General features: G+C 39.5%; 1 protein-coding gene across 7 annotated transcripts in view; it reads left to right on the top strand.

The window, feature by feature from the left end:
• The first annotated feature begins 3636 nt into the window (after nt 1-3636).
• Nucleotides 3637-19344, top strand: part of LOC115100289 (serine/threonine-protein kinase TNNI3K) — a 220788-nt gene continuing 205080 nt past the window's right edge. For 5 of the 7 annotated variants that reach the window (XR_003859018.1, XR_003859019.1, XM_029618675.1 and 2 more), the window contains exons 1-5: nt 3637-3776; nt 4293-4401; nt 8040-8125; nt 11187-11284; nt 16271-16381. Coding sequence is in view for 5 of the 7 variants with exons in the window: in XM_029618675.1 (XP_029474535.1) it covers nt 3737-3776; nt 4293-4401; nt 8040-8125; nt 11187-11284; nt 16271-16381 (444 nt within the window). In the remaining 2 variants the exon portion in view is untranslated. Of the gene's footprint in view, nt 3777-4292; nt 4402-4797; nt 4865-8039; nt 8126-11186; nt 11285-16270; nt 16382-19344 lie in introns of those variants that run through there. The other 2 variants (XM_029618677.1, XM_029618676.1) reach the window with 2 other exon arrangements.

The raw sequence follows: 19344 nt of genomic DNA, 5'->3' as shown, positions 1-19344 counted from the left end.
GGATTAATCATGGGGTGTAGCCTAGTGGTTAGAGTAGTGGACTTTTAGTCAGGGAGACCAGGGTTCACATCTCACTGTTGCTCCTTGTGAGCTTAAACAAGTCACTTTACCCTCTGTTGCCTCATGTACAAACATAAAAGGGTCATTTATCTAACTGTGCTATTGCAGGTGTTAGGCCCTAATGTATGTGATAAATAACACAGTGTGAGATGCATCTGAAAATTTTAAAAGTTTAGCCAAAAGGGAAGAGTGTGGGTGGAGTTTATGAAAAGGAGGGGTGCTTAATGTTTCGTGCAAGAGCATAACGCAACTATTGCACAATTTAATGTTGAAAATAACTACACCTTTTTTCCTGGTGAAATGGCGTGTGTTATGCCCAAAACAGGATTTGTGATAAATATTACAAAACTCATTTCAGGCAGGGAGAGAGAGAGAGCCTCTGAGGAGGCACACATATTAGTCAACTTTTCATACCACTATAAGAGGGCCCATTCTGAACTCGGGATGAGGTTTTGTGGTGGCCTAGGTTTTGGGGGGCAGTTTTGCATGCATAGTCAGAGGTATGAACAGCACAGTAGACATCAGAGAAGATTTTTATGTGATTTGGGGTGAGGAAAAGATATACAAAGATGAGATTTGTACAATGTATTCTCAACCTAGCTTGATGCACTCTCTACCTAGCTGCTATGCCTGAATGACTATCAGCAATGATTGTATCAGAGCCAGTGTAACTCCAAGGTCCAATGAGACACCTAGTAGGTACTTTAATGAGTTTTCCTCCCTACCCTGATAAGTACATTTTCACTTTGTATAGCCTTTGGTCTTATAATATCCATATTGTATATGTAGAAGATGTGTCCTATAGGTGTCACATTGTTTTTATGGTATAGATATAAACATGCTGGTGGAATGTGAGGTAAGAATAAATAGGCCAGCCTACTGCTAATCTGATGCAGTATTTGGACCATCATCACTCCTCACTATCTAGGAGAAGGTTTCAGTATTTGAAGGAGAACAGTATGTTATGATGAAAAAGGTTGTCTTCATAAAAGCAGAAATATGCAGTGTAATGTTGTTTTGAATGCTTGCATGACCAATATGTGGTGCAAAGTTCCTGTATGACCTGTTTTGTGTTGTTCTATATATAGCAGAACATATATTTATTTATGTTTTATAACTAAATAAATAATCTCATAGTCATGAAGTAATATGGAAGGGTTCACCTCCTTTAATGTAAAGCAAGATTTGAACATGTGTTCTCTATTGTGCCCTATGTATACCAGGATTAATTAGAACCCATAGCCCTTATGTCTATTTACCCTTGTCAATAGTTACGTAGGCTATCCAGAACAAAATAGCCTAAATAAATGTTAAACCATTTAAATCTGATGCCTGTACATATTTTTTCCCTAGGTATGCTCTGTGAGTCTTGTATGCATGGAGACTGGGAAGAAGAGAGGTTTTGAGAGGGAGGTGTTTTATGTGAGAAGTGAGGTGGCAATGCAAAGGCAACTGTGTCTCAGAAAGGGTGGTGGGGAGGAATTCATGGAAGTGTAAACATATCTCGATGGAAACATTACAATATGTAAGAATATCTGGTGTGGATATCTTACAATAGATTGCTAGATTTAACCAATAATCTTATGATACAAATTCATTAGGAAGCAGTTACAAACACTTTTTGTGAGGTAGTAAGTTAATTTTATTGTAGCAGCATAAGTTATATAAGATTTAATACTGTACAAATATTTATTTTGTTTTCTTTAATTTTTTAATTTTACAGTTTCACAGCACAAGGCACTGTAGTAAAAGATAAACAGAACTTATGTGTCATCTCTAACCCACCTTAGCAATTATGCAAAGCCAAACTAATTAACACAGCTGAAAGGAAATTAAGCCAGTGTTCTCACCCTTAGCCAGGCCTGTAGAAGTCCAGGAATCTGTCTCAACGCCATGAGATGAAATCCAGCAAAGCCCATATGATGGATGACAGCTAGAATCCAAAGGTCTCACAGCCAACACCGTGAGACTTGATGGCAGGAACAGGGTAAAGACATTCTTAGCTTTAATTCTTCCAAGAGATAGTTGGCCAGATTCTTGCTTCTCAGAGCAGGTTTTAAGTATGAAACTCAGTCTTTTAAGTCAAAGTTCTGTAAGCAAAGCTCTCAAAGCCAAGCTTTGGGTAATCCGTGAAGAAAAGCCACAGGGGAAAACCTTAATAGAGGTTCTTTGGGATAATCTACAAGGAAAAGCTGCAGTCTGGGTGATTCAGAGTCCTTTTCTCTGATCCAAACCTATTGCATATTCAGTTTCATAGGATCCAGTGTTGATCCTGATTGGATGTTACCACCTCCTATCGACACAGAATTGGTGGAATGAGAATGGTGTCGTCCAAGTCCACATGTATATGAATATTCCCATTACAGGTTAATGAAGCAAAACAGGGGCTGGAACAATACTCATTTTATAGCTGGTCTCATTGCTGGATACAAAGTTTTAACAAGGACATGTTTCACAGTTCTTGTCCAAGGTTCTCTTCTCACAGGTGGGCAGCTCCAGTACAGTGCGCTCTGGTGAAAACGTGCGTCCAAACCCCCCGAAACTAATAGCGCCCGCAACATGCAAATGCATGTTGATGGCCCTATTAGTTATACCTGCGCGATTCAGAAAGTAAAACGTGTAGCTAAGCTGCACGTTTTACTTTCAGAAATTAGTGCCTACCAGATGGTAGGCGTTAATTTCTCTCGTCACCGGGAAAGTGCACAGAAAAGCAGTAAAAACTGCTTTTCTGTGCACCTTCCGACTTAATATCATTTAAATAAATTAATTTACTGAATCACGCACGCAGGAGAGTGGGCGATCTCCCGCGATTTTTACTGTATCGACCTGAGGGTGAGGTGCTGACAAATGTCTGATAGGAAGAACAATTACAGTCTCTTCTGTGTGAATCACAGTCTCATATGAAGTTGCCAAAATCCACATGTCTGAAGCCTTCATCTGTGTGTTGCTTAGGCCTGCACCTTTGGTTCAATCTATGTGTGTAGCAGCAGGCCTTAGTTCAATGATGCACATGCTTGTTTAGGGTCACTGGTGTTTATCCTAGAGAAACTCCAGGGGTATGAACAGAAGTAGAAGACACACTAGGAAAAGGAGATTGTGTGAGGGCATAAATAATAGGGTGAGATGGATTGGGAAACCACTGTGGGTATAAAGAAAGAGAAGCGCTGCCCCAGCTGACGGACAACAAGTTGCGATGTAGCAGAATGAGTGCAGAATTACACAGTCATGGTCCCCACAGATTCAGAAATGGGAGAACGTTCACAAAAGCCAGGCCCCACTGCTTTAGGAATCTAAAACCCTCGGCAGCACATACAATTGGGCTTTGATCTGATTTATTTTATATGAAATGAAATGTGTGTCGGTGAACCAGTGTGCTAGATCATGACCCTTATTTCTTTGATGAAAACAAACAACCCCCTAGTGAATCATTTCTCCTGCATTTTCTGCACTGTGTATGAAACGAGCCGATTAGTTACCTTCATTAGTTTGCACTTGAGCGCGCGCACATAGTTGTGCCCAGGGTCATTGTTGCATGACATTCCATTTAGTGCATGGTTTATTTTTAGCTGGGGACTATCAGGATCTTCTTTCAGAAGCACCACCAGTGCGCCTCAACAAAGGGAAAGAATCGTATTACTGGAAGAAATTTGCTGCACAAAGAAGAGATACTCGAGAAATGGGCAACTATAAATCTAGACCCTCCCAAACCTGCACTGGTAATTTGCTTTTGTTTTTCTCGCTAACGTGAGTTCCATGCAGCTGCTGCCAGTGTGGGACTTTGAGTAAATGCACTGCTTTTTGATAGTTTATATCTGGAAAGAAGGACGAATTTAAAAATATAAATGCTATTATGAAGAAGAGGACAAAATAAAGAACAAGAACCGGCTGTGGTGAAGACTTAACTCCAGACCTTCACCCCCCCCCCCCCCCCAAAAAAAAAACCCAAACCCTTCAAAGTATCTTAGATCTGATTTAAATAGCATATGATAAAATAGAGCAAAATAAATCCTAATTTGCAAATATTTGATGCTGTTCCTTCCTAATTTACAAAACCAATAAGTAAAGAAAATGTCTTTATGTAGTAAAATATTTATTCCTGGTGAGGCAAAGTGCAGTATGTCTTGCAGATTGCCACACCAGCAAGAAACTTGCAGGATTATGAAAGCCCGGTCTCTCCGCCAGAAATGCACACCAGCGGGACCTCGCTAATTGCATTTGTTTATTTACGTTAGATGAATGGAAGAAAAAAGTCAGCGAATCCTACGCAGCAATTACAGAAAGACTGGAAGATGACCTGCAGATCAAAGAGAGGGAGCTGACTGAGCTGAAACACGTTTTTAGGTAAACTGTAAAAAAAAAAAAGACCCAACTTGCCAGCTAATTGTATTAAAAATAGATGCTTAAAAACCATCTGGGTTAAAAAAAAATGCTCAAATACTTTAGGTGAGGGGGAGGGCTGTCTCTTCATTTCAGGAACTGAGAGCCATAAGCATTTCCATTAAATATTCTCTATATTGCAGTATTTTCTGTCTATGTAAATTTTCAGAAATTGTCTGTTTATTAGAGGATAAAATGTGGTGAAAGCATCGTAAAACACTGACTAATGGGATTCTGGAAGATAAAGTGTGGTTCATAAATTTCTTGAAGTGCGCCATTGCCTTACTAGCTAGGTAAATATTGTGGCTGTGATTCAGTATTTAAATGCATGGCATTCTCTTTTTCTGTGCTCCCTTGCAGAAAACTGAAAAAATAAACGAGCTCTGCGTTGTTCTGCCCTGCTCAGAGCAGGCGGTGCTTCAAAATGGTACGGACCCCGGGAGTATGGGCTTTAAAAAAAAAAAGTCACAAGATGGGTCATCCTGGTAACCTAGTGGCAAGTACTGCATAGCCAGAAATTGTGAGCAGAGGCTGAGGGTATCATTTATAATAGATTCAACACAATTTATACTCATCAAAACGTGAGAAGTGGAGAAATGACTGTGCTGGCACGAAGCCCAAATTTTGTCAAGCTCAGTTACATCTATCCAGGCGGAAACGTCTGATGGGATGCTAACAGGAAGTAAAAAAAAAAAAAATCTGTCTTTAAAAATAACCACATTCCAGATCTGCACTGCTATCAAAATCACATCTGACTGCTATACATTAACCTAGTCCCAGTGCTTCTAAGAGTTTAGTCCTGAATGCATCTCCTGCAGAGAGTACTGTTTTTTGTGCCAGCTTTTCACTCCTATTTTATATATCATTTCCTCCTATTGTCAACTCCTGTTCAAACATTTTATATTGGGGTGTGATAATTGCCATATCGAGTTCCAGCTCATACAGAGCACTTTATTTTGGACAACAAATCCAGCACCCTTGGTAACATTGGCCGTTGCCCTCTCTAAGCATGCCATGTGAATGACGTCCACAGCCATTCTACCTGAATTATAGGCAGTGGTATGCCTGAAAGTGCTTCTGGAGACTCTTGGAATATCTCACCAAGTGGAGCAGAACTGGTGAGAACACCTTGATTAGAAACTGGAGGCAGCAAGAGCCCAGTGTTACTAAAAATTGGTAAGAGTATAAGAGCCACCAAACTGGGACAGACCAGTGGTCCATCAAGCCCGACTTCCTGGCTCTGATGCTAGCAACTGGCAGGGGCTTCGACAAAGAATCTACAAATACAAATTATGCCCGTGCTAAATTAAGATGATTTATAGCTCTTCCAATGCATTTCCGAAACATTGTGATAAGGAGCAAGTTCTCAAAGAAATGACTGGATTGATCAGTGCCCTACAAAACTGACGAGCCCTTCAGATAACAAGGCAGTTTTGTTGCTGAGTCAGAATCAAGTGTCACTAATAGAGAATTCCTAATGATCCAAGACAGATATTTGCATCTGGAATTGCCCTGATGGGGATGCCTCAGCAAGCAATAAATCCGATGATTTGCAGCACTGTGCTGCCCAGCCTGGCAACTGAGTCTGTCGCATCTTAATGGAATTAAAGACCTCAAAATTTATTTTAATTACATTAAAGCACTGGCGCGGAGGACATGTCCTAATTTGTTTGAGTTCACAAACCCAGGAAAACAGATCCATGTATTTACGCCAGGTTTAGTGCCTGGATGAAAGATGGCAAGTGATCAAAGGAGTATTACAGAAATAAAAGCCTTATTTCAGTTCTTCACAAATCCTTTTGTAAGGCAGCTTCTGCTGGCACAAAGAAATGACCTATTTCTGGCAATATTAATGATACGAGCAAGTCTTTACAATTACTTCATAGAATTTACACTGGGACAAAATGTGATTTGCAGGCAATTCCAGCATTGGGCTAGGTTTGCGACCCTTAAAACACTTATATGTAGTCAAAATGTTTCCCTTGGTATATGTTTTGAGTTCAAAATCCTGATAGGTAGCACTTTATGTCCTTTGCAAATCCAAATCTTAATACATACTTGAAGGAAACAAAATGCTCTGGCATGCACAAAATGGCTCTCTCCTTTGCAGTTTTATGAATTCCAGTTGAGGAAAATCTGATTCTTTTCTATGCACACAGCTCACCAGTAGTAAGCCCCATCATGGAGCACCCAGAAGAAACAGGGAGAAACAAATACTGATATCTTTATTTAGTTTTCATTCTAACAACTTTCTTCTCTTAAAGGTGTATCTACTACTTTGTAGAAACAGAGAGACATGTGGCAGAAAGAGACCGTATGGCCCATCTAGTCTGCCCATCCGCCCAATTCATTTAGATTTACAATGCCCATTACTCCTGTAGAGATCCCCTGTATTAATCTCATGCTTTTGGGAATACACATACTGTTTTTGTCTCTATCACTTCCACTGGGAGGCCATTTCATGCATCCACTGCCCTCTCTGTGAAAAGATATTTCCTAAGAAATTCCTAAGATGCATTTTCCTGACTATGAAAGACCCTCACTTGTGGGTTGATCAGTGAGAAGAAAGGGGGAGTATGGGTAAGTGGAGAAGAAGAAGGCAAAGCATAAGACTGGGAGGAAAGAAGGAGGGAAACCTAGGGAGGGAATGGCATGAGAAAGGAAGAGAATGAGGGACGCAGTGAGCAAGCAGAAACAGTGGAGAGGGATGGTAATGAGAGAGAGAGAGGATCATGCAGACAGGACGGGTTCTTTCATTAGGCAAACTCGGCCGTCACCTAGGCTGCCAAGAGTTTGCAAGGCGGGGATGGCAAAACCCCCGTAAAATATCCAGGTGCCGCCCAGCCACGTTTAAGGCACAGAAGAGCATGGATGCTAGGGAGATGTAGGGGTGGAGTTGAGGAGAGAGGATGCAGAGCAGGTGTGGATGGGATGGGGATACGACGCTAGGCCCTAAAAAAAAAAAGGGAACAAAAAGTGATGCTAGTTTGTTGAGCAGGAAAAGAAGGGGGAGAAAGAGGAGAAATGCAAGAAGGGCATAGAGAGAAGGCTGCTGTACACTACGGACAGGGGCAAAGGGGTGGGAGGCAGGACCTGCCAGAGAGTGAGAGATGGAAGCTAAGTGGGATGAGAGATGGGGATGTTGTGCAGTTATTTGTTGACTTCTTTTAATATGCAATGCTATAAAATTACCTCCTGAAACAGAGGTGGCCATCTCCAGTCTTCAAGAGACCAAACCTATCTCATGCATATTCATATCCTGAAAATCAGGCCAATTTGTGACTTCCCGAGGGCTGGAGTTGACCACCCCTGCCCTAAAAGAGCTATAATTCTGTCATCTTTTATATTGACAGGCCTCCGGTTTCATTTTTCTGTTTAATATAAGCTTTTTCTTTCTTTATCCTTCAAATTCTCTTTCTATACGTGCCTCTATCGGCATGAATAGATCCCTAGTTTACAATTGCTCTTTTAAACAAGTAAAGTAATATAGCTTACGTGAGGACTAAATTTGCTGATTTCTCATCAATAGCTTTTCAAAGGAAGGAAAATAGAATGAATGTTAAAGGCTGTGCTGTGATCATCCATTCAATTTCTCTTTACAGTTCAGATGAAGCCTTTAGCAAAGTCAATTTAAATTATCGCACAGAAAATGGCTTATCTCTTCTCCATTTATGTTGCATTTGTGGTGGTAAGTATGTGAACCCCCCATTATAACAGGATATTTACATGTTTAGTAATTCCTGTATTTCAGGGAAATACAATGTTAATGCAATATTTTATTTAATACTTAAGAGTTTTTTCACGTATTAACGCTCAATTTTCTTCCGTTCAAAAAGAATTTTAGTTTTAATTATTACAAAGGTTATACTAGCAGAAGTTCAACTAATCCTCTCTCGCACTGGTGCAAATCTGTTGTGCCAGTGTGACCTGCTGAAACTTTGTAGGTTCGTACCACCTTTTATTCAAACAGGATAAATATTTTACAGCAGTAGCACTTCAGAGATCTAAAAATATATAGAGCGTGCTAGTTGAATGTTCATGCACATTAGCAGGGGCGGTTCTATAATGAGGCAGGGTGAGGTGGTTGCCTCAGGAGGCCAAATTTTGAGGTGGCAAAATATGTCCTCCCCCTCACCCCCCCCCCCCCCCCCAAAATGCCCCTTCAGCGTCTGCCTCACATGAACCAGTTACCAGAGTGCATGCATAAAAAGACAGAGAGGTGAAGGATCCCAACCTCACTGCAAGCTCGCCAGTTTGTTCTGCTTCATGCTATGGAGCTGAGTAAGGAGCAGGGCAGAAGCAAAGTTACAGACTGATCCCGCACTACTTAAGTTGAATCAGTGCTTGCCACCTGGTGTCCCACAAGGGTCCTCATTATCGCCGTTGCTTTTTAATATTTATCTGCTACCTTTGTGTCATCTCTTAACAGGCCTTAACCTATCATTTAAAATATATGCAGATGACATTCAATTTATTGTTCCTTTCACTGACACCTGGAAAAAAACCTTTTCACTGCTTCAACTATATCTAAGAGCAATGAAAAAGTGGCTATCACATAATAGACTAAAACTAAACACAGCGAAAACAGAGTTACTATTTTTATCCATAGTACCAGATTCTATTTTTCAACCACCGGCTACCTTTTACATTTGAAGGGCAAGAAATTGAAATAAAACTTCACGCAAAAAACCTGGGCACTATACTAGATGCCAGACTGTCTATGATAAATAATATATCAGCATTAGTAAAAAAAATCATTTTTTAAGCTTCATATGCTAAAAAAAATTAAAACCTCTGTTACCACCTTCAGAATTCCATTCAGTGACTCAATCCCTCATCTTAACAAGTCTGGACTATTGCAGTGCTTTGTATCTTGGCCTGCCGAAGTCCACTACACACCCTTTACAACTTGTTCAAAATGTACTGTATAATATACCACACAGAGAACACATTACTCCAGTTCTGCAACATTTACATTGGCTACCTATATACTACCGTATTACATATAAAATTCTCAATATTACACATAATCTTTTACATAACACAAACTCAATATGGCTCTGCTCACTTCTCAGAATTTATAAACCCACAAGGCAGTTACGTTCAATGGACAAATGTATGCTAGAGGTACCTTCAGTAAAACTAGCACATCTGGAATTTACACGTAAACGTGCTTTTTCAGTTGCGGGACCAATTCTCTGGAATGCTATCCCAGAAAAAATTTGTTTAATGGCAAATACTAAAGAATTAAAAAAGGCTTTAAAAACACATCTTTTTACCGCAGCTTATAATAGCACCTAATCAATTTCTTTTCTTTTTGACAAATCTCGACAACAATATCTCCAAAGGACTGCCATATGTTTTTTAGTGTTCTTAAAGGTTGATTTATTTATTTTATTTAAAAACTTTTCTATACTGTCGCTAAGTTATATACCATCGCAACGGTTTACAAATAGGCACATAGACTAAGGTAAGTAAATGTAGGATATCGTACATTCTAACAGGTGCCAATAAAGTTCGGTTACAATTTCATAAATAAAATCATTATTTGAGTAATTTTATATGTTTTTATTTTTTAGAAGTGTAATTTAATGATGTATATGATTTTTATTTTTATTGTGTACTTTTTAACTATATATGTTATATTTTGTAAACCGCTTAGCTGGACAGGTCTGTGCCCAATTTTGTGGTATATAAATCCTTTTAAATAAATAGATAAAAATAAATAAATGATATTTTACTAACTGTGTGGCTCCCGCCTCATGGTTTATAAAATAATAGCATAAATCTCTGCGTATGCACTTAAGTGTGCAAATGGGTACCACAGACAGTTTTGAAAGTTTGACTCCCATTGAGTTTATTATGCATACGAACCTCCATTAGCATAGGTGTGTTATAATCCAATATTTTAAAAGATCCAAAAGTGGTACAAAACACGAGCTATTTTGTGCATAAGCGGTTGTATCAAATTCTAGCACAACCACATATAAAATTATTAAAATAACCTTGTAGTGACCTGATTAGTCATCACTATGCTATTTTCTAAGACGCTAAATACCAAAAGCTAAATTTAATATGCATGTTTAGCACATGAAATTTAGTTCCTGATTGGCGTGCTAGGAGTTTCAGAATTGGGAAACAGTTTCCTGGGGTTTTCCCCCAAATTCTGTGACCCCCCCCCCCCCCCGCTCCATTCCATATTTGATTCCCCCAACATACGACCCCTTTCCAAACCCTTCCAATGTAAGGACCCTCTGACCTCCCTCTGCCAGCATAAGGCCCCCACAGCCCAGCTGGAGGATAGCATTTTACTTCCTAATAGTTTAGTCTCCACTCCAGCATCAATCTGTTGCTGCCTAGTGATGCCACAAACCTAGAGCAATTCAAACTTTGCAGCACCTCTAGGCGGTGCCAGATCAGAGCAGGAGCCTGAGCCAGTAGGAAGTCCTGGAAGGGAGATTCTCCTGGGTTAGCTCACAGCCTTTTAACTTTTATCCAGTTAGCATAGAGAAAGCATAGAGAAATCTCTAAGGACCATGCTTCCTTCAGTACGACCCTTTGAGCTTGAGGGCAATATGCATAGCATTTTGGTGCACAAGACATTAAAACCAGATGGACTGCTTCCAGGAAAAAAGCAGGCTAAATTTAGCACAGCTGGTTTATTGTTTTTAGTACATAGGCCACAAAGTGATATCACTCTGTTTAACTGATGCCAAGAAACATTTTCTTTTTCTTCTCTTATTGCAAAGGTAATAAATTGCATATCAGAACTCTAATGCTAAAAGGATTGCGTCCATCCAGATTAACCAAAAATGGATTTACTGCTCTGCATCTGGCAGCCTATAAGGTAAGCTATTCTAAATTGGTGTGAAGAGAATAAAATTAGGTTAAGAAAACAAAAAATACAATTTTAAATTGACAGTCCTGCCAAGAACCAGAGATGACACCTCCCTCTAGAAATCTTAGAGTCAGCTATGAATAATTCAAATAATGTATAGAGCTCTATGCAGGATTCTCTAGTTACACTATTTAAATTGGCTTAATTCAGCTTCCTTCCTATTTCCATTATCCTACCACCACCATAACCATTGCCTATTAGGATATTATATTAAAACCAAAGTCACACAACAAGTCAGAAAAGCAGTTGTACACTTGCGGATTATCATTTCTTTTACCATTCAAAACTCACCAAAATACAACTGTACATGCAATCTATGGTGCCTTTTGTATGTGTTGGGGAGGGAGTGGTCATCAAGACTTAGTGGAGGATACTGACCAACAGGACATGCTAATGCAATAGGGCTCACAATGAGATTCGGAGGAATCCTAACACAAATTACTGCACTTCACAAGTGGCGGGTAACAGAGGCGCTCATATGATGATGCTCTGGTGAACATTTTGCAGGCAATGAGACGGGAACATTCAGGGCCCACCACGGCAGGAGCAACTGAAATCACTAATTGATTCATTTAGCATGAATTATGAGTTTTATATTATGTGGTGTTCTGTATTCTAAAACTCCCATCCCTTGAAAATGAGGCGGGTGGCCCTATGGAAAGGGAGGAGGCATGGAGGAGATAAACTCTCCCGATCCAGCAGGTCAGGCAGCAAAGTCAGAAAAGAAAGGGACTCTTATTTTATAATAAAATAAAGGAAGCCTATCCCTTTAAGAACTTGGCAAAACAGTTATATCCTTGTAAGAAATCAGGGCAGGCATGAAGAGCAAAAAGCAAACACAGGAATAGAAAGCAGCAGGCAAAAGGGGAGAATAAGAGATTGTCTCCCATTTGAAATGTTGCACCCACCGCTCCCTATGTTTCACGTCAGTGCCTGTAACCCCTGGGATACAAAGGCTGCCTGCAGACACAAAGGGCCATGGGAGCTGGGAAACCTGTCAGGATGGCACCAGGAAGTGGCTGCCTGAGCCATGCAATTGGGGTCCACATAGCCAGAGCAAGAAGGCATCAGAGGGCAGGGGTTCAGCACAACCCCTGTGTCCTCAGTTGACTGGATGCACAGGAGAATAAGGAACAAGCCACCTCTCCTGCCTGCAGGTCTGGTAAGTTTTAAGGCTTGAGAAAAGGTGGGGGGGGGGTGTGTGTGTGTGTGTGTGTGTGTGTCAAGGTTCCACCCCCAATACAACAGTCACCTGTGCAAGGGGGCCTCATGGTTCTGCTTCTTTTCCCTGTTTCTGAGTGATGAGGATGAGGTGATCATTGCCTCACCATGGTGCCTGTGATCTTTTCTTAGCAGAATATTGCAAAGGCTTTCCATTGCATTCTGTAGCCCAGAACAGCTGTTTTTTTTTTCTAGGTGGACCCTGTCCAGGTCCTAGCCAGGCCTGACCTTGCATGGCTTTTGAGATCTAAGTAGTTCAGGCTCTCCCAGGCCACCATTCCTGGGGATGTTTATTATTTCCTGTCAAAATCCCAAAGTAACAAATGCAACATGGCAGGCGTTCCAGTTTTTAACCTACAGCTTCAAATTCCATTTCACTTTGTATCCAGAATTTGAATTTGTTTAATGGATATTGCTTCCATTATTGTTTTCCTGAAAATATTACATTTCATATGCAAATTATCTTTGGTCAAGATTTAAGAAAAGTGTTCAGAAACCTGCACTGAAATGTAAATGGGAAAACTCAACTTCTCTGCAAACACAAATCTATTTATAAAACCAAAAAGTAAAAGCAATCACATATGGTAGCCTGTAGTACTTAAGCCCAAGTCTTTCTATCAGACACTGACATAAAACATAACAATTCCAAAAGAGAACCCAACCCTGCTTTCAGTTGCTAACATCAAATCTTCTTTGTCCTAGAGAAAAGCACCAACATAGGAATTATCCAAGGAGGTCCACACTCAGAAGGATTTAGACAGATAACCCAGAAGTTATCTAGCTAACAAGCTAGGGCGAGAGCACATTGTAGAAATCTCATCTTTGTGTACCTTTCCTCATTCCAAATCACATCAAAGCTTCACTGATGTGTACCGTGCTGTTCGTACCTCTGACTGAGCATGTAAAACTGCCCCCCAAAACCTAGGCCACCACCAAAACTTCACCCCGAGTTACTAGTTACCCTCCTACAGTGGTATAAATATGTGTGACACCCCAGAGGCTTATTCTCTACTCCACTCCGCTCCTTTCCTCCCCCCACCCAAAATGGGATTTGCAAGAAATACCACAAATCTAGGTTTGGCCATATCGCACAGGAAAAAAGTTACTTCCGGCATTAAAACATGCGTTATACCATCACACCCAATGTTAAACACCCCTCATTATCATAAACTCCATACAAACTCCTCCCCTTTGACTAAATGTTTTGAATTTGCATGTGCATCTCGTGATGCGTAAAATAACACATGCATTATGGCATTAGGGCCCTAACACATTTTGATGAATGACCCTAGTAGATGGCAAGCCCTCTGGGGATAGGGAAATACCTACAGTACCTGAATGTAATCCTCTTTGAAGTGTTGAAAAGCAAAAGATAAAAACATCTGAATAAATATCCAAAGAGGTGATCATCCTGGTCTCAAATGCTCATGCAGCACAATCATTTTGGATAATTGGCATGTTGATCTAATGAAAAGTATCACAAAATCTTTTTTTTTTTCCCTAGGACCAATAGGGATACTAGGAATCTGCTCTGCTAAACCAGTCAGTCTTAGAGTACCCCCTACTTAGTTTTCAGGATGAATATGTTGAGATAGATATGCATGTAGTGGAGAGAGTACATGCAAATCTATTTCATTTCTATACTGCTTATCCATAAAGCTCAAATATGTTTACCAATAATCCATCACATATAATAATAAATGTAGATCTGCTGTATGTCATGTATATTCATTGTAGCTATCCTGGAAACCAGACTGACTAGGATGTACTGCAGGATCAGCTTGAGAAACACTGTCCTAAAGAAAGACACATTTCATTTATTTTTTGTTATCCTACATCCTGGTACTAATTGACCTAACAGCAGCCTTTGACACTGTTGACCATTCCATACTATGCCATCAACTCAGAAAGATCAGAACTGACGGCAATGTAATTAAGTGGTTCACCTCCTTCCTATCAAAAAGATCAATCCAAGTCAAACTGGGCAACCATATGTCTGACACCTTCCCGATCAAGGCAGATGTCCCCAGGGATCAGCACTCTCAGTAACTCTATTCAACGTTTATATGCTTCCCATATGTAAACTACTATCTGATCTAGGGCTCACCCAGCTAAGTTTAAAGTTAGCCAGATAACTTTGAATATCACTACATATTTGGCTAAGTTAGTCGAATAAGTAGCTCCATCCAGTTATTCCCTGGAAAACCTCTTTATATAAGAGAATAAATGTAGCAAAACTTGCCATTTAGATGGATAATTTTAAGTTATCTGTCTAAAGACTTTTGAATATCTACCTCTACATGTTTAGCAAACCTAGTGGCATTGGTAAGTGCATACTTCATTACTAGCTGGGAGGCCAATTTATCAAAGTACCTATTGTAAATCAAGTAATAAGACAGGTCCCAGTTATTGTGCCTCATCCAGTTGAGCCTAGTGGCATAAAGTTTATTAGAAAACTAATAAATCTAGTCAGAGACTCCTCTGGCTCACTCTCTTTGAAATTCTATCCCAAACAACTTGCTTAGACTGACTTTACCTACCCCCACCCTCCTGGATCCAGTTCACCTTACAGATGCTGAGAGAGGGGGAGGGGAAGTCACAGGGAGTACCTGCACAAAGTTAGTAGGACCTCCTGTTCATCTAACCGGAGGGGGGGGGGGGGGTTTGCTCTTAGAAAATAGGGAAACCTAAAATCACCTCTGAATAAAATGACTTTCTATATGACCTTGAACAAGTTTATTTTATCTCTCTATGCTTTCGTTTAATTAAATATAATATGCTGATAATGGTATTCACAATATTGTTCCTCTGTTTTCTACTTTGGAAATTCAAACAGATCAGGGACTACAATTAATAGTTGCCCTTTTGGATGAAATACACATCATAAATGCAAATTATTTTTTATGTCAAAAAAATGATTAGATAGAAGAACCCATTTGGAATAAGAAGAATAATCCAACTTGTATATCCGTGCTCTATTGCCTCTCTGCTTCAAGTTGAAGCTGAACATTTGTTTTTTTAAGGCTGTGTTCTCGTCTGTTGGAGAGATAATGGTTCATAAACACTAGACAGCTTATGCAGATCATCCCACCAGCTGTTTTGAAAGTCCTGCATAGTCTATTAGGAGAAAATAAGCAAGTGCTATTACTGGTTATGAGGGATTTAGATCTTGTGATATTCTAGTGTACTCTATCTCTGTGTGACACAGTCAAATTATTAAACTGTGTAGCACTCTGGAGACCTCTGTATGCCTACAGTACAGCAAACCCTCAGTATATGGAAGAGAGAGATTTCTGTAATTTTTTGCAATATATCGAAACCTATTTTCTGATTGACTGCCTTGAAAAGCCTGGAGATACTTCCACATGCATATTCAGGGAGGTACTTCTATAACACTCCTATACCATTAAAAAGTGCCTCCCAAGGATATGAGCTAATGTAGAACTCTATTAAATCTGTCATTTTATCAGTCACTTTTGACTTACTTTGCTACTTTTCAATTTATTTCTTAAGACAAAAATCCATAATCGTGCGACTCTATTCTGTAAAAATACGATTTAGGTCCCCAAAAGAAAACTCTGTTAAAGCGAAATTCGCCAAGTGAGTTTCCGTATAATGAGGGCCTGCCATATAACCAAAGCTAACCATAATATGCTGTTACATAATCTTTCGCAGGGTATCAGTAGATATAAACTTGCAGTATCTCTGTTGTAGGACAGTGCAGAACTTTTAACTGCTTTGCTACATGGTGGAGCTGATATTCAGCAAGTTGGGTATGGAGCTCTTACTGCCCTTCATATTGCTACCATAGCTGGCCACCATGAGGTAAGTATTTTCATTTCTGTTGGTGCTGCTTTATTTGAAAAACTTGGAGATGAAAGTCTTCATAGACGTATGGTTCTCAACTCAGTCCTCAGGACACACATAACCAGCTAAGTTTATTTTTTATATTATTTTTCTCATATACTGGAATTCCAACATTTGTTCATTAAATTACAAAGAACAAAAACATAAGACCTGCAAAAAATTAGTTATGCTCAGCATTTAAAATACCACCAATGAGGTGCTACAGTCTACAACATACTTCATGATCAAGAAAAGGCTTGCATAAGTAGTGCAACTTTTACCTTCTTTCTAAATTTTAAATAATCATATTTTTCACAAACTGCAGCAAACAAGCTATTCCACAGCATAGGACCAGGTATATAAGAAGCTTTTAATCTAGTCTAATCTAGTCATGATTTCCACAATGTATATACATGAGTTAGATTTGCATGCACAGACTCCATTGTATGCAAATCTATTGAATGCATATTCATTGTTGTTATCCTAAAAACCTGATTAGCTAAGCATGTCCTGAGGACTGGGTTGAGAACCCTTGACATAGAAAACTATATTCTTGTAAAATCCATTCATGTTTTTTTCTGATTTGAAGACATAAATTTGAAGGAAGGCAACAGCTGGAGTTAGATAATTTAAATTTGCTTAACTCTGAGATCTTCATAAGAGTACTTAGTCTAATGGTAAAAACAAAATCCAGGTCCTTATGGCTCCCAAACAGATCTGGTTTTCAGGGTTACCAAAATATGCAAATTAAGATGGGCCTTAGTCCAACTATATGCAAATACATTTCATGTCTATTCATTATCATACATAAATTTCATTTCCTGTCTAGTGCACTAAACAGAGTGCTTTAAAGTGATAAAAGAGGAAACTGGTACAAAGTTAAGTTATAGTGGATGGATGAAATAGAAGAGATTAAGGTTCAAGATGGACAGTTTGGAAAAGATAGATAGCTTTTGGACCAAAAGACAGACATAAAGAAGACATGCTAGACATCTGGAGTGAACTTTTTTCAAATATAGGACTCAATAGTGAGTCAGTCCAAAGCACAAGGAAATTTACTTAGAGCAAATGACAAATGGAGAGTACAAAATTGAGAATGAAGAGAGTAAGAAGAGATGCATAGGCTCAATACCTCAAATAGATTTATAAATAATAATTAATAGTTTTAGCATCACACAATATTTAATGGGGAACAATGAAGAGAATGCAATAAGGAAGTAGCATGAGAATAACAAGGAAGACAGAGAATATGGGCAGCAGAATTCTAGAGGACTTGAAGTGAGTTAAGTACAATATTAGAGAGGCCACAAAGACTAGTACACTAGTTCAGAGAAGAAATAAAGACAACATGAAGCTATAGACCAGTGTTTCCCAACCCTCTCCTGAAGGCACACCTAATCAATCAGGTTTTCAGGATACCATTATGAATATGTATAAGATAGATTTGCATACATTGGAGATGCAGGGTATGAAAATCTATCTAATGCATATTCACTGTAGCATTCCTGAAAGCTTGACTGGTTAGGTGTGCCTCCAGGAGAGGGATGGGAAATACTGTTATAGACATCAGACAAGGGTTACAGATGAATATGTTTTGGATAGACATGGTTTAATGGGACACAGCCAACATGGATTTACCCAAGGGAAGTCTTGCCTCACCAATCTGCTACAATTTTTTGAAGGGGTTAATGAACATGTGAATAATGTTGAGCATGTGGATATAGTGCATTTGGATTTTCAGAAGGCATTTTCAAAGTCCCTCATGAGAAACTCCTGAGAAAATTAAAAAGTCATGAGATAGACAATTTCCTATTGTGACTTGGTTAAAAGAAAGAAAACAAACAGTAGGGCTAAGTGGTCAGTTTTCTCAATAGAGGAAGGTAAATAATGAAGTGCCCTAGAGATCTGTACTGGGAATGGTGTTTTTATAATGTATTTATATATGATCTGGAAAAGGAACAGTGAGTCAGGTGATCAGATTTGCAGTCGACACAGAATTATTCCATTTATTAAATCACAAGCAGATTGTGAGAAATTGCAGGAAGATCATATGAGCATGAGAGACTGAGCACCTATATTTAAATGAGGGGTCGTGCTAAAAGGAAGCACTAGGGACGATTACGTGCCCGTAACGCCTCCTTGGCCCAGGAGAGATGGCTCTGCAGTGGGTTCAGGAAATCGCCGCTCAATTTTATGAGCGTCGATTTTCCGAACCTGCTGACAGCGATCGGTTAGGGAAATGGATGCCGGTAAAATTGAGCGTCCGTTCTCCTAACCGAACTGGTCGGCACATTTTTTTTTTTTTTTTTTTTTTAAATTTTTGGTTCCTTGCTAGGATATTAAGTTGGAGGGTATACAGATAAACAGTATTTTCTGCTTTTCTGTACACTTTTCCGGGTTGATCAAATTTGCAGATGTCCTTTAATAAATGGAATAATTTTGTGTCGCCTGCAAATTTGATCACCTGGCAGCGTAAAATGTGTGGATTGGCCGCACATTTCACTTTTTGAATCCCGGGTGACTGACTAATAGCCTCATCAACATGCATTTGCATGTGATGAGTGATATTAATTTTCAGGGGGTTTGGCTGTGCGTTTTCGAGATGCTAAACCACTTACAGTATAAGGGGTAATAGACGCCCCTCGAAAACATGTGGCCAAACTCGTGTTGAACAGTGCACACGGCCAAGCGCACTTTACAGAATTGGCCTGAATGTGCATAGTTTTGCATTTTCAAAACTATGCATGTTGTTCAGGGAAAGGGTATCCACAGAAAAAGGTGTTGCAGTTTTCAGAGAGAAAGCATGTTTGTACTTTCCCTTTTAAAACTAGAGTAAAATCCGCAGGGAAAAATAGCTGCATATTTGCTCCAAAGTGCATAATTTTGAAAATCCCCCCCTGGACAGTCCAAGAGTATTGAGGCTAGATAAGGGAATAACATGC

This window comes from Rhinatrema bivittatum, chromosome 10 (genome assembly GCF_901001135.1).
Source record: "Rhinatrema bivittatum chromosome 10, aRhiBiv1.1, whole genome shotgun sequence".
Taxonomy (NCBI): domain Eukaryota; kingdom Metazoa; phylum Chordata; class Amphibia; order Gymnophiona; family Rhinatrematidae; genus Rhinatrema; species Rhinatrema bivittatum.
This window is presented reverse-complemented; position numbering and strand designations above follow the sequence as displayed.